We start from the raw sequence: 16,371 nt of genomic DNA, 5'->3' as shown, positions 1-16,371 counted from the left end.
GTAACACTATAAGTAAACTTGTTCGATTATTATTATTTTTATCATTCTTATTATTAGTATTGTCATCCATAATTCCATCCATTATTATTATTATTATCATACAAATTTCCTCTAACTTCATGCCATAATACAACATAATAACCGGGCCCGTTCCTTGGGCCTGGGGTTAGAATGAGGTAGAAGTCTATTTATCTATAGTAGCTTTCCTAGGATATGAGATGTTTATTATTATTATTATTATTATCATTATTATTATTATTCATGTTATTAGTATTACCATCCATTCCATCCCTCATTGTCGTTGTTATTGTATAATACTCTTCTGCACATTGATCCATACTCCACAACGGTAGATGGCGGTAATGCGCTTCAAAGCCGCCTACAAAGCGCAGTTAAAGTAGCAGAAGAAGAAGAACGGGCTGTTGCTGCTGATCACCTTCTGTTTGCTAACCAGCTATCTGTGCGAGGGAACGGGGAAGTGGCCGGAATGGACTGATCCCGGTCTACCGACGTTACAGCGACCATCAACCCGCCTGGCAACAAGCATCGGCCGCTTCACGACGCCAGCCATGTTCGGGCGGTCACGGAGTTGGGTCGGGGGACAGGGGAAATCGAGAAACATCCACTCCCTGGACCATTTAAAGTGAGTATAGCTAAGATCCATCATGGTTGGCTAAGCTAGCGACAAGCCTCCATGGCTGTCCGGCGTCACCCCCGCGGAGGAGGTGTAGCGCTAGCTGTCCAGATAGAGACAGCATCGGGTCCACCTTTCGGTTTCTCTCCGTTCTATACAAGACGAGGTACACATACACACACACACACACACAGACACACACACACACAAACACAAACACACAGACACACACACACACACACACACACAGACACACACGCTGACACACGCACACACACACAGACACAGACACACACACACAGAGACAGACACACACACACACTGACACAGACACGCACACACGCAGACACACACGCACACACGCGCACGCACACACAGAGACACACACACAGACACACACACACACACACACACGTCTAAGTCACACGCACATATTTTGTTTGGTCTGTTGTTCTTCCTCATTTTCTGTGCCCGTGTGCCATTTTTCTGTGACTGTTGTTGTCCTCTGTCCTTATTATTCTGACTCGACTTATTGTCGTTTATTGGGTCAGTTGAGTATCGGTTGCTTGTGCAAAACGCACAATTTTTGTACATGCAAAACAAACAAAAGAATACAAGAGAAAAGGGCAAGGTGGACTAGACCACAGTTGTCAGCTTCATAGCTGAAGAAGTGTTCATGGCCGTGGCAGCCCTGACAGCACGTGTGACTGGCGGCGCTTCACTGTCAGGAGTCAGTTGAGTGACTTGACATCTTGTGAGGATCGCTATGCTTTTTATGGCTTCTGATGGGGCGTTAGCCGAGCTCATTTGTTATGAATGAACACACACACACATGACAGGGCTCCCTCGCTTAATCTGTTCCCCTCTCGATCTCTCCACACTTCAGCACCTCCTTCCAATGCTTTTTTCCCCCCCTCTGCTTATTGTTTTTTTCTCCTCTAGATACATGTACAGTGTCCTGACTAAAAATACCACGGTGACGGACCACAACAAGAACCTCCTGGTGGAGACCATCCGCTCCATCACCGAGATCCTCATTGACCAGAATGACAGCTCTGTGTTTGAGTAAGATTTTTAGTCAAACCTGAAAATGTTGACAGACTTCACCTGTTGCAAGCACACGACTTGTCTCTTGTCGGGAGAGTCGAGCCAGCGTCGTAGGCGGCACGATAGAGCTGCTCCTGACTGTGTGTATGAGGACTGCAAAGTCAGCAAAGACTCATTTATGGCCATAACACAGAAACATTAACCACCCAAAAGCATTTAAAGGCGGCGGGGGGGGGGGGTGTTGGGCTATGGTTGTGAACGGCATCCGTCATGGTGGCAAACATAGACTGCACAATTACTTTATCTTATACATAGCTTGAAACTGAAGTGTTTATGAGACAAAGTGTATTCAAAACCTCGCTCGGAATTCAGACAGAGATATTTTTGATCTTATCTAGTTAACTTTTATGATGGAACTCTCCCTTTATAGTATGTTATAAATACAGTGCAAGTTTTTTTTTTGAGGAAAGACTGATCGTTTCTATTAAGAGCCTATGTGCGAAAGAAAATCACGTCTTTAAATTAAATTTGAATTAAAGTGCACTGTCTTTTATGCTATTTATGGGGGGCTTTGTCTTATCCTTTGCTTTTTTATGCTATGTAAAGGTGCTGTCGTAGTGTGACAATGTGCCCATTGTCACTTCGACCTATTAATCTTCTGATTTTTCCGCCAAGATGATTTGATGTAAATTTTGAAGTTTTGAATCAAGAAAGACAAACGGAAATGCCAGATCGCTGTAAAAAAAAAAGCCCCTCATGTCTCTTAAGTTTTTACTTTTTTTTTGAGGTGGGAAAGTAGGTATGTCGACAAGGAGCATTTGTGACAGTGGGTGGTAGAAAATGTTTTTTCATATTTTCATCATCTCATCTCATCATCAGCCGCTTCTCCGGGGTCGGGTCACAGTGGCAGCAAGCTAAGTAGGGCACTCCAGACGTCCCTCTTCCCAGCAACACCCTCCAGCTCCTTCTGGGGGATCCCAAGGCGTTCCCAGGCCAGATTGGACACGTAGTCCCTCCAGCGAGTTCTGGGTCTACCCCGGGGTCTCCTCCCAGTTGAACGTGCCCGGAAAACCTCCGAAGGAAGGTGCCCAGGAGGCATCCTAATCAGACGCCCGAACCACCTCAACTGGCTCCTTTCGATGCGAAGGAGCAGCGGCTCTACTCCAAGCTCCCTCCGGATGTCCGAGCTCCTCGCCCTATCTCTAAGGCTGAGCCCAGACACCCTACGGAGGAAACTCATTTCAGCAACTTGTATCCGCAATCTCACTGTTTTGGTCACTACCCAAAGCTCTTGACTGTAGGTGAGGTTTGGAACCAAGCTTGACTGGTAAACTGACAGCTTTGCCTTCAGGCTCAGCTCCCTCTTCACCACAACGGTCCGGTACAACGTCCACATTCCTGCTGATGCTGCACCAATCTGCCTGTCAATCTCCCACTCCATCCTACCCTCACTCATGAACAAACCCCGAGATACTTGAACTGCTTCACTTGAGACAACAACGCATCCCCAAAACAGAGGGAGCAATCCACCATTTTCCAATAGCGAACCATGGCCTCAGACTTGGAAGTGCTGACTCTCATCCCGGCCATTTCACACTCATCTGCAAACCGCCCCAGTGCGCACTGGAGGTCGCGTTCTGAAGAAGTCAACAAAACCACATCATCTGCGAAGAACAGAGGTGCAATTCTGAGTTTCCCAAAACGGACACACTCCTCACCTTGGCCGCGCCTTGAGAGCCTGTCCATGAAAATCACAAACAGAATCGGAGACAAGGGACAACTTTGGTGGAGTCCGACACCCACCGAAAACGTGTTTGACTGTGTGCCGAGAATGCGGACACAGCTCTCACTTCGGTTATACAAGGACCGGATGGCTTGTAGCAACTGCCCAGGTACCCCATACTCCCGCAGTACCCCCCACAGATTGCCCCGAGGTACACGGTCCTAAGCCTTCTCCAAGTCCACAAAACACATGTAGACTGGCTGGTCAAACTCCCATGCCCCCCTCAGCACTTCTGCAAGGGTAAAGAGTTGGTCCGTTGTTCCACGGCCAGGACAGAATCCACATTGTTCCTCCTGGATCCGAGGTTCGACAATCGGTCGGAGCCTCCTTTTCCAGCACCCTAGAGTAGACTTTCCCAGGGAGGCTCAGCAGTGTGATGCCCCGAGAATTGGAGTACACCCTCCGGTCATATTTTCAGCCATGACAATATAGGACACGCATCCTCGTCATCAGAATCGTATTTCCAGACATGCACGTAGCCTTATAGTCACTTTGGGTTTAACCTCTTTTTGGCCTGGAATCAAAACTTAATAATTCAGTCACACCTTGAGACCAAGGACCCATCTCACCCAACTGTCATATCGCTCTTCACACTTTCTAATGAGGTTAATTGTCCCAAAAATAACTCCCTTCCAGGCTTAACAGCCTTCATGTTACTCTCATTTAAATGGGCAGAAGTGCTGTTTTTTGGTTATGTGAGAGTTGGGATCCTATGAAGAGCTGGATAAAGGCATCTTTAGTAGCCTCCCTGGTTTCTTTGTAAATCATTGAGCTGCAGTCTTGGTGAAGGTGTCAACATGTATTTGTGTTTCCAAATGATTTCTTTGTGTTGTCAACTATTTGTGTGTGTGTGTGTGTGTGTGTGTGTGTGTGTGTGTGTGCGTGTTCATAGCTTCTTCTTGGAGAAGAACATGTTTGCCTTCTTCCTCAACATCCTGCGTCAGAAGTCTGGTCGCTACGTGTGTGTCCAGCTCCTCCAGACACTCAACATACTGTTCGAGAACATCAGCCATGAGACATCACTATGTAAGTGTGTGTGTGCATGTGTGCGTGAGCACAACAGTAAAAAAAAAACACAAGGCACAATAGTAAAATGTGGAGAAAAGTTGGACTGTGCTTAAAAAAAAGACACAGGTAGCCGGAATAAGAAGACGGGTGACGGCTAGAAAATTTAAGGAAGTGGTTTGTTAGGAAAGGCTTCGAGAATTGGGTCACCAAGGATGTGACATAATTACACTCCTAGCATGTGTAATGCACATGAGAATAAAAGAACTTTTGATTCTGATAAACATTGTTAGCTGCAGACATCATCATCATCGTCATCATCATCAGTTCCCGTAACCTATGGAGGTCGTAGGAGCACAGCCGATGCCTCAACAAGTCTCTTCCACCGTTCCCCTATCCATCGCAGCTCTCCCCGCCTCCACTATGCTCATCTGCAGCCATTCTCCAGTGTTGTTTACCCAGGTTTTTCTCGGTCTCCCTCTCTTCCTGTTCCCTTCTACCAGGCCTTGCAGGATGTCCTTTGCGAGTGTCCTTTCCGTTCGGCAAACGTGCCCAAACCAGTTTAATTTCCTTTTTTTTTACCATTGTCAGTAAACTATCATGGTGACCAACGGCTTCCTTAACTCTGCTCAGCGCTTCAGTGTTGGTGACGTGCGCTGTGTATGAGATCTGCAGCGTTCTGAGTTCAGAGGCTTGTATTTTTTTCTCCGTAGCTTTTGTTAGGGTCCAGGATTCTGCAGCGTATAAGAAGAGTTGCTATTATGACGGTGCGGAGCAGTTGCATTTTTGACTTCATGCCGAGGTTTTCATCTTCCCAGATCGTGTTGCGCTTGGTCACTGCGCTTGTTGCGATGGCGATTCTGCTCCTAATTCCTTTTTCCGATCTTCCGTCTTCGTTAATGGCAGATCCGAGATCTTTGAAAGACGTGACTTCCTCAACTCGGCTACAGACACAGCTGACAGAATACAGTTTCACTGTGCGAGCATTGACGACAGTGGATTTTGGCGATAATGAGGGGAAGAACGAGACTGGGTTCAGTGAAGATGCGAGAGATCTTTTTGAACAAAAGTGTAGGAAATTTAATCAGTTATATAATTTTGGTAATTCTTACATGACAAAAATTCATTTGAGGCAGGGTATTAAGAGAGCGGGTTGATTTTAAATGGCCCGAGAATTCCAGCAAGCTTATAAAACTCCCTTTTTACGGGTAAGCATGTGTATTTTACATCATTAGGAAATGATGACGCAACACTGTGCAATGCCAAGCAGCTTTTGTTATGAGGCAAACAGCAACACAAGCCCGCACTCGCACGTCTACGGAGACTAGATGGTGCCACTTTAAATAATTATGTACAAGTTCAGTGATTATTTGCAAATTTCAAGTTGAATTCACAAAATCTTTATGGAAGTCTTTTTAAAATTAACATTTAAGCATAAATAATAAAATCATTAAAGAAAAAAGAAAACAAGTGGCATTTGAATGTGTCTGATATTGACTCGATTCGAGAAATCTGTTTCGAATTGATCAACAAGACCTAATAAATGCTTTGAAAATTAACTAAAAAAACAAACAAGAGATTTAAACTCTACTTGTTGAAGTTCTATTTTTTGTCATCCCAGTAGCAGCTTTCTTGTTTGCAATGGTGATGGACAGGTTGACGGATGAGATGAAGCAGGAGTCTCCGTGGACTCTGATGTTCGTGGATGACATTGTGATCTGTAGTGAGAGTAGGGTGGAGGTGGAGGAGAGCCTGGAGAGGTGGAGGTATGCACTGGAGAGAACAGGAATGAAAGTCAGTAGGAGCAAGACAGAATACCTATGTGTGAATGAGAGGGAGGACAGTGGAATGGTGAGGGTGCAAGGAGTGGAGGTGACGAAGGCGGATGAGTTTAAATACTTGGGGTCAACTGTCCAAAGTAACGGGGAGTGCAGAAGAGAGGTGAAGAAGAGAGTGCAGGCAGGGTGGAGTGGGTGGAGAAGAGTGTCAGGAGTGATTTGTGACAGAAGGGTACCAGCAAGAGTTAAAGGGAAGGTTTACAAGATGGTTGTGAGACCAGCTATGTTGTATGGTTTGGAGACAGTGGCACTGATGAAAAGACAGGAGGAGGAGCTGGAGGTGGCAGAGATGAAGATGCTAAAATTTTCATTGGGAGTGATGAAGAAGGACAGGATTAGGAATGAGTATATTGGAGGGACAGCTCCGGTTGGGACGGTTTGAGGACAAAGCAAGAGAGGCAAGATTGAGATGGTTTGGACATGTGTGGGTATATTGGGAGAAGGATGCTGAATATGGAGCTGCCAGGGAAGAGGAGAAGAGGAAGGCCAAAGAGGAGGTTTATGGATGTGGTGAGGGAGGACATGCAGGTGGCTGGTGTGACAGAGGAAGACGCAGAGGACAGGAAGAGATGGAAACGGATGATCCGCTGTGGTGACCCCTAACAGGAGCAGCCGAAAGTAGTAGTAGTAGTAGTAGTAGTAGTAGTAGTAGTGGAGTGACTGAAATAAGTGATGGATGGTTTCTTATGCTGCGCTGTGAGCTGGAATCCTGCAAACACCACTGCATCCAGTGTTTTGGGCCTCAGTCGCTGAGCGGTGTCCTCTTCTAAAGTGATGATCTGCAGAGTGATTTCACAGCCTCTTTCCTGTCTAACTCCAGACAACACGTGTCCTTTCCATCCTGCCGATAAGAGCTGTGTCAGCCGTATCTGGTAGTGAGGTGTTGTGGGAATATCTCACAACATCGTCCTGCAGACTTCACTAATTTCATAGATGTCTGTGGTGTTTTGACCGTCAAGGTGCTTAGCACACAAGAATATTGTCATGGGTTTGGGAAAAGATGCTAATAAGTCATTAAGGTTCATAAACAATGACATTTTCTTGGAAGATTTCATTGAGGTTCTATTTAACAAGGCAATTGGAAAGTAGCTGACTAGTGTGATGAGTGGAAATAATTTGCCAATAAGAAAATCATTGCTGGGAGGCGTCCGGGTAGCGTAGCAGTCTATTCCGTTGTCTACTGACATGGGGATCACATGTATGGGAGGAGGCATGTGGTAGTCTGCAGCCCTCCCTGGCTCGGCGGAGGGGGTGGAGTAGCGACTGGGTCGGCTTGCAAGAGTGGGGTAATTGGCCGGGTGCAACTTGTGAGAAAAAGGGGGGGAGGATCGTTCCTTGGGTAAAGGGGAAAAAAAAGACTGCAATGTGAAAAACAGTCTGAATTATATTCAGACTGTTTTGTCTGTCAGTCTGTTTTGATTTTACTGAATTAATGTTCTTGTGGCAAATCGTCATTTCGATCTTCATGTGACATTGTGCTTAACCAGCTGAATTCAAGATGCCCGATATTCAAAGGCAATGCCTCCACTGAGAGGCGTAAAAGGGGGTGACAAGTCCCTGGCCTGACTCTCCATGACACTGTTGGAAAGGACAAAGGAGCTATTGTTTAAAATAAACATTAGTATGCCAGCTGAGTTTGTCAAGAGGCTGAGACATGCTAATCTCAGTCCACGTCATAAGCCTTGTGTAGTCGTGTTGTACAGTATAAGTGTGACATGAAATGAATTAAAAGCCCCCCCCCCCATTATAAAAAATCTGGTGAGAACTGGGCATCTCTCTGGTATTTAACTGTTTTCACAGTTGAACTGAACTGCCAGAGACTGGTTGGTGTCAGACCAGGGAGCTCTGTGATCCGTCTCAAATGAACGGAGACGGCGTGTCTAGAGCCGCTTTCAAACATAACATTCTGTAACACTGCTGCAAAGATTTTTCTGGAACTGCTAATGGATTCATTCACATGCAAGATTTACAATAGCGTTTGTTCACACATGGTGTGACGGTGCCTTCTGTCTGGTTACCACCCTGCTCCTGTAGGATGTCTTTTATGTTATATTGTATTTAATTTTTAGCGTAAGTTTTTAATTTTTAGCATGTAAATAAATGTATTTAGATTTATTTATTTTAATTTGTTTATATTTTAGCATTTAAATACATTTATTTAGATTTATTTATTTAATTTTACTATTTTACAATTTAAATATATTTATTTAGATTTAATCTATTTCAATTCATTTATTATTTTAGCATTTAAATAAATTTATTTAGATTTATTTATTTCAATTTATTTATTTTAGCATTTAAATAAATTTATTTAGATTTATTTATTTCAATTTATTTATTTTAGCATTTAAATAGATTTATTTAGATTTATTTATTTAATATATTTCAATGTATTCATTATTTTAACATTTGAATAAATTTATTTAGATTTATTTATTTAATTTCTTTCAATGTATTTATTATTTTAGCATTTAAATAAATTATGTTGACTCATTTATTTAATCTATTTCCATTTATTTATTATTTTAGCATTTAAATAAATTTTAGCATTTAAAATAAATTTACATTTTTAAAAAAATTTTTGCATTCTCCTGTTTCTGAGAAAAGCGTGCTGTGAACAGGCTGCGGATACGTTCTTTGTGATTGGATCACTCACTGCTGTTAAAACATCTCATGTTAAGCTTAACACATCAATCTGACGGCGTTTGCTCAAACTATCATTGTTCAGAACGGTTAACAGACACCACTTACAAACACTCCTGTTAGAAGCAGATAACGGCACAAAGCAACTTCTTGCAGGCCTTTTGTCCTTTTGGTTTACACAGTATTAGTGGTTCCTAAAGGTGATTTGGCCTATGTCCCAGTTTCCAGTGTAAGCAGGGAAGGGGTTTACCCTCAGCCGTGAGTTACCCTTGATAACATCAACAATAGTGTTTAGTGAGGAGGTCAACTCCCAGGGCTGAGTAACAGTTTTTTTCAATACAGCTTTTTATTGAATATTGACTCCAGCTCATGCTCGCACATAAACCCGACACATAAAATTGCCGTACAATTTATGGACGAGGATATACAATACATGGCCAAAAGCATGTGGATACCCAAACATGGTCCTCATTCCAAAACCATGGGCATTGATATGGAGTTGGTCCCCCTTTGCTGCCATAACAGCCTCCACTCTTCTGGGAAGGCTTTCCACTGGATTTTGGAACATGGCTGCGGGGATTCGCTCCCATTCAGCCACAAGACCATAAGTGAGGTCGGGCACTGATGTTGCGGAGAAGGCCTGGCTCGCAGTCGGCGTTCCCATTCATCCCAAAGTTGTTGGATGGGGTTGAGGTCAGGACTCTTGTGCAGGCCAGTCATGTTCTTCCGCACCAAACTTGGCAAACCAAACCATGTCTTTATGGACCTCACTTTGTGCACGGGGGCACTGTCATGCTGAAACAGGAAAGGGCCTTCCCTAAACTGCTGCCACAAAGTTGGAAACACACTGTTCTCCAGAATGTTATTGTATGCTATAGCATTAAGATCTCCCTTTACTGGAACTAGGGGGCCTAACCCAAACCATGAAACACAGCCCCAGACCATTATTCCACATCCACCAAATGTTACAGTTGGCACCGTGCATTAGGGCAGGTAGGGTTCTCCTGGCATCCGCCAAACCCAGGTTGGTCCGTCAGACTGCCAGATAGTGAGACATGAAGCATGTACAACCCTTTCTACTGCCAATGTTTGTCTATGGAGGTTGCATGGCTTGAGCTCTTGCAAGAAGAAGTTATACTTTATTAATCCCTGTGGGGAAATTCATCCTCTGCATTTAACCCATCCCAACAGTGTAGCTAGGAGCAGTGGGCAGCCGCTGTGCAGCGCCCGGGAAAACTCCAGTTCTTCTTTCCATTGCCTTGCGCAGGGGCACAGACAGGAGTATTAACCCTAACATGCATTTCTTTTTGATGGTGGGAGGAAACCGGAGCACCCGGAGGAAACCACCTCAGACACGGGGAGAACATGCAAACTCCACACAGAAACGACCTGGGACGACCTGGGGTCTGAACCCAGGACCTTTTTGCCGTGAGGCCACCGTGCTCCCTGTTAGCAATGGATGTGGCTGAAATAGCCGACCACACTAATTAGAAGAGGTGTCGACATACTTTTGGCCATGTGATGTATGTGGGAATGAGGTTTGTGTAGCCTTCACAACCTCATCACCAGTTTGCCTGTGTAAAGCATGCTAACTCTCTCATAAAACGTCATCTGTGAGGAACCCTACACATTATATTTAACGGCTGAAAACTTAAAAAGTTTCTCATAGTATATGTAAGATGCTGTCGGCCATAGCAACCTGACTGGAGCTGCTACACAAATGAACCCCCCCCCCCCCCCATCTGTTTCATTTTATGGAAATTTCTGATTAATACTGGGCTATGTAGGGGTGCCCCAGTGGCTCACCAGGTAGCGTGCATACCACATAAGGCTGAATCCTTACCGCAGCGGCCTGGATTCAAATCCAGCTCTGACCCTTTGCTGCATGTCATCCCCTCTCTCCTGCCTTTCCTGTCTCTCTCTCAGCTATTGCTATCAAATAAAGGCGGAAAATGGCAAAAAAATAATCTTTACAAAATTATTGGGCTACGTAACACAGCTGAAGTTGAGCCGAGGACAGATGGGATATTGATTTGGACTGGATTTACCTGATAACTTTGTCTGATTTATATTTTCACAGTAAGCAAGTGAAAGTGAAAGAGTAAGTTTTAATTCAGCAGGTCACCCAATCACTAAAAGTTACCGACGAGACGTATTTACGCTGGGTTTAAGTGACAGATGTGCGGGTTATGATTTCTTCACCGTCTCCTTTCAGAATAATCCTGTTCGAATGGGGTTGAAAACAATTCCTCGTTAAAAGTTGGTCGCCTAAAACTGCACTGCTCTCCTCTCTCCGCAGACTACCTGCTGTCCAACAACCACGTCAATTCCATCATAGTCCACAAGTTTGACTTCTCGGATGAGGAGATCATGGCCTATTACATCTCCTTCCTGAAGACCCTGTCGCTCAAGCTGAACAACCACACCGTGCACTTCTTCTACAACGAGGTAAGGCCGTGCAGGGCCTCCGTGTCACACAGAGGTTTCGCTGGGTCGATCAAACACCTTTTACAGTAGTTATGTCCCACACAACTGGTCAAGGTAAACATACATTTTGTGTGTAATCATAAATATAATGTGCTGTGGGGGCGTCCAGGTAGCGTGGCAGTCTATTCCGTTGCCTACCAACATGGGGATCGCCGGTTCGAATCCCCGCGTTACCTCTGGCTTGGTCGGGCGTCCCCACAGACACAATTGGCCATGTCTGCGGGTGGGAAGCCGGATGTGGGTGTGTGTCCTGGTCGCTGCACTAGCGCCTCCTCTGGTCAGTCGGGGTGCCTGTTTTGAGGGAGGGGGAACTGGGGGGAATAGCGTGATCCTCCCACGCGCTACGTCCCCCTGGTGAAACTCCTCACTGTCAGGTGAAAAGAAGAGGCTGGCGTGGTCAGAGGAAGCATGTGGTAGTCTGCAGCCCAACCCGGATCGGCAGAGGGGGTGGAGCAGCGACCGGGACGGCTCAGAAGAGTGGGGTAATTGGCCGAGTACAATTGGGGGAAAAAAAAAAGGGGGGGGTCCCAAATCAATAAATAAAGTGTTGCGGGCGGCACGGTGGCTCAGTGGTTAGTGCTGTTGCCTCACAGCAAGAAGGTCCTGGGTTCGAGCCCCGGGGTAGTCCAACCTTGGGGGTCGTCCCGGGTCGTCCTCTGTGTGGATGTTGCATGTTCTCCCCGTGTCTGTGTGGGTTTCCTCCGGGGTCTCCGGTTTCCTCCCACAGTCCAAAGACATGTAGGTCAGGTGACTCGGCCGTAATTGTCCCTAGGTGTGAATGTGTGTGTGTGTGTGTGTGTGTGTGTGTATGAGAGTGTGTATAGATGCTGGCACCAAAGAGACTATCACAGCTCAATAACCTCACATGTTAATAACCTTTGTTTCAGCAGCGTTAATAGTCCTCACATTGGCCTGTGTGTGCAGGGGAGAGTTGTTGGTGTACTGGTGACGGCAGCACACTGTTTGCCCCTGAAGCCAAATCCAGGCCCATCAGCTTCACTTGAGAGGCCTCGATACGTTAAAGCATCCTGAGATTGACGACTTAATTAAGGTCACGAGTCATGACGAGGCACACGTGAAAATGGAAAGGATGAAAACTCATCATGGATCTCAAACTAACCAACCCGACCATCTAAGGGCACGTGAGCCTGATACAAAGGATGTTTTGGGGTGTCCGGGTGGCATGGCGGTCTATGTGGCCATTGCCTACCAACATGGGGATCGCCGGTTCGAATCCCCGTGTTACCTCCGGCTTGGTCGGGCGTCCCTACAGACACAATTGGCCGTGTCTGCGGGTGGGAAGCCGGATGTCGGTGTGTGTCCTGGTCGCTGCACTAGCGCCTCCTCTGGTCAGTCGCTGCACCTGTTCAGGGGGGGGACTGGGGGGAATAGCATGATCGTCCCACGCGCTACGTCCCCCTGCTGAAACTCCTCACTGACAGGTGAAAAGAAGCGGCTGGCGACTCCACATGTATGGAAGGAGGCACGTGGTAGTCTGCAGCCCTCCCCGGCTCGGCAGAGGGGGTGGAGCAGCGACCGGGGCAGCTCGGAAGAGTGGGGTAATTGGCCAAGTACAATTGGGAAGAAAAAGGGGGAAAAATCCAACAAAAAAAACAAAACAAAAACAAAGGACGTTTAATGAAGCAATTTTTATAAATCATGAAACAATAGATGGTACTTCATGTGTATTATTAATTCTTCAGAGATAGTAACAATTTAGATGGCTTCATAAATATGATGTCTTCATAAACCGGTCTCGTGGACTCTGTATGGGCTTGGTTTCGGTGTCAGGGTCAGATTTCTTCATTCACCGTGATCTCCAGATTATCTTTTTGAACTCTGACCCTCGAAGGGGATTGGCTGGGGATCCCATTGATTGAGGAAAGGCGAGGTAGATGGAAAGGGGCTTTCACAGACAGAGAGAGAGAGAGAGAGAGAGAGAGAGAATTGCAAGAGGCAGACTTGGAAACGAAGTCGCTTGTTCTGCCCCAAGATGAAGGCAGCGGTTAAACTCTTCACAAGAGAAGTCATGCACACGACTGAAGTCGGTCATGGCGGCGTTCGTTCCCTCTTTCAGACATCGGTCTTGGACCTCTTTCGCTTAGTTCTCGACCTCTTTCGCTTAGTTCTCGACCTCGCCCTGTCTGGCAGTAACTGTGGTATTGTCTGTTCGTCTAAAATAAATTGTCCTTCCTGCATTTGCTTTTAGGTTACTAACATCCGCTAGTCTTTCCTGTTCTTGAAGGTAAATAACACTACGATATGAACTGCCATGTTTCCTCACATGTACTACTTGCACCTCTGTTTCTACCGAGATGCAGTTTTTTGGCGCCGTGGCAGACCGCTAGATGTTCTGTCTGTACCACTTCAATGCGATCTGAAATTAGGGTTTTATCTCTGTATTTGTTACCCTAGCCCCTTTTTTTCCCCCCCAAGTAAAAAAAATCACATGCTTAGCATAGCGGTCTGTTCCATTGCCTACCAACTAGGGAATTGCTGGTTCGAATATCCGTGTTACCTCCGGCTTGGTCGGGCGTCCCTACAGACACAATCGGCCGTGTCTGCGGGTGGGAAGCCACATGTGGGTATGTGTCCTGGTCGCTCTACTAGCGCCTCCTCTGGTCGGTTGAGGTGCCTGTTCGGGGGGGAGGGGGAATACTGTGATCCTCCCGCGCGCTACATCCTCCTGGTGAAACTCCTCACTGTCAGGTGAAAAGAAGCGGCTGGCAACTCCACATGTATGGGAGGAGGCATGTGGTAGTCTGCAGCCCTCCCCCCCGGATCGGCAGAGGGGGTGGAGCAGCGACCGGGACGGCTCAGCGAGTGGGGTAATTGGCCGGTTGCAACCGGGGAGAAAAAGGGAGAAAAACCCCAAAAATAAAATATAATGTGCTGTGGGCGGCACAGTGGTACAATGGTTAGCACGGTCGCCTCACAGGAAGAAGGTCCTGGGTTCGGGCCCCGGGGTAGTCCAGCCTTGGGGGTCGTCCCGGGTCGTCCTCTGTGTGGAGTTTGCATGTTCTTCCCGTGTCTGCGTGGGTTTCCTCCGGTGGCTCCGGTTTCCTCCCACAGTCCAAAGACATGTAGGTCAGGTGAATCGGCCATACTACATTGTCCCTAGGTGTGTGTGTGTGTGTGTGTGTGTGTGTGGGCCCTGTGATGGCCTGGCAGCCTGTCCAGGGTGTCTCCCCGCCTGCTGCCCAGTGACTGCTGGGATAGGCTCCAGCATCCCCATGACCCTGCGAGCAGGATGAGCGGTTCGGATAACGGATGGACGGATCCTAAATTAAAATTGCTGACAGCCTCTTTAACAGAATGACTATGATTATCAACTTGGCGTTGAGGATTTTGAGAAGGTGTGGTAGTGTGGCAGGCCTTTCCATGGTAGAAACTGTCTCTCTCTCTCTCTCTCTCTCTCTCTCTGTGGATATTGAAGGTAGTGTCACGCTCATATGCGCCCCCCCTCTCTGTCTCCCACACACAGCACACTAATGACTTTGCCCTGTACACCGAGGCCATAAAGTTTTTCAACCACCCCGAAAGCATGGTCCGCATTGCTGTCCGCACCATCACACTCAACGTCTACAAAGGTGAGTGGCATTTGCATGTTCGCGTGCGCAAACACACACACGTTTACACATAGGTAAACTCACACACGCAGAAGATGCCTGGACTGCCTGCTGCCGCTTCGCTGTCATCTTCGTGTTTCCCTGCTTGCTGCTGCTGTTTCTGGCGCATGAATCCAACTAACAGGTAACACTCTTGACTACGGACCGCCTACGATGACACACACACACCCGCATGTGCGCACTAGCTTCAAGCAAGTTCATCAGAATGCAATCGCAACCAGTCTCCGCTGCCATAAACACCGATGCAATGAAATGGCTTGTCAAACTACGTACACATTGAACCGGGGACAGTTTATTGTCATCTCATTCGTGTACCTGCGTACACAAAAGAGACGAACTCGCGTTTCTCCCAGCCCACAGCAGTGCAACACAAAAGACAAACACTCATATCCAAAACCTCCCAAAAACAACACCATCAAAAACATACAAATCCAGAGAGAACAAAGCAAAAATAACACAGTCAACAACGCAGTCCATTCAGTAGGTTTGCAACACAACTCAAAAATGTCGCTGTCCAGGAGAACGAACGCCAGCCAGCATGACTGTCGGAACTGCCGGTCTGCATGGGCTAGCCGTTAGCTTAGCCTGCCCCGCCTCCGCGTCTTGTCGGACCGCCCTCGGTGTTTCCCGTTCGGGCACAGCCCCGGTCTTTGGGGGTCTTTGGGCCCACAGGACGCAACAGACCAGGCTCCCTTAGCCGCCCCAGCGCCAGCTCTCCCAGCCAGACACCTTCGACACACCTCCCGGCACTTCACACGAAGACAGATGCAGACGCAGACAAAAGCTCTGCACCATCGACGCTAGGCGAGGCCGCCCGCTAGATCGCCTTCGGCGTTATCAGAACTGCCGGTATGCATGGGCTAGCAGTTAGCTTAGCCTGCCCCGCTCTCCCAGCCAATCCAACACCGGCTCGCCCAGCCGTCAAACGAAAGCGACAATCACCGACGTAAGTCCTCGTAAAGTTACTCCCACGATGACACAAACTCAGATGTGGACGTGGACAAAGACGCCGCATAGTCGGTGAGGCCGCCGCAAACGCGAGTCCCCGCCGCCGTCTTCCCACACCGGGAGACATTTAAGACGATTATTTGAGAGCCGATACATTTGGAGAGCGAGCAGTAAATTAAGAGAGCCAATACATTTGGAGAGCGAGCAGTAAATTAAAGCTGACACGTGTTTGTTATGAGCAGTTATTTGACATGCCGTATGGTCACAGAAAAATAGCTTCTAGTCGTGTCTGCGGTCGGAACATGAACGAATGAAAGTAAATTCAAAGCTGCCACAGGGCTTTCTGGACTTTAATAC

General features: G+C 47.0%; 1 protein-coding gene across 2 annotated transcripts in view; it reads left to right on the top strand.

Annotated features, from left to right (window-relative positions):
* Positions 1-470: 470 nt before the first annotated feature.
* Positions 471-16,371, top strand: part of clec16a (C-type lectin domain containing 16A) — a 108,015-nt gene continuing 92,114 nt past the window's right edge. For both annotated transcript variants that reach the window (XM_056288042.1, XM_056288041.1), the window contains exons 1-5: positions 471-643; positions 1,577-1,699; positions 4,357-4,490; positions 11,250-11,398; positions 14,922-15,027. In XM_056288042.1, the coding sequence (XP_056144017.1) occupies positions 570-643; positions 1,577-1,699; positions 4,357-4,490; positions 11,250-11,398; positions 14,922-15,027 (586 nt within the window). In that variant the 5' untranslated portion in view covers positions 471-569. The remainder of the gene's footprint in view (positions 644-1,576; positions 1,700-4,356; positions 4,491-11,249; positions 11,399-14,921; positions 15,028-16,371) is intronic.

This window comes from Lampris incognitus, chromosome 10 (assembly GCF_029633865.1).
Source record: "Lampris incognitus isolate fLamInc1 chromosome 10, fLamInc1.hap2, whole genome shotgun sequence".
NCBI lineage: Eukaryota > Metazoa > Chordata > Actinopteri > Lampriformes > Lampridae > Lampris > Lampris incognitus.
The sequence above is the reverse complement of the archived record's forward strand: the minus strand, read 5'-3'. Positions and strand labels throughout refer to the sequence as shown.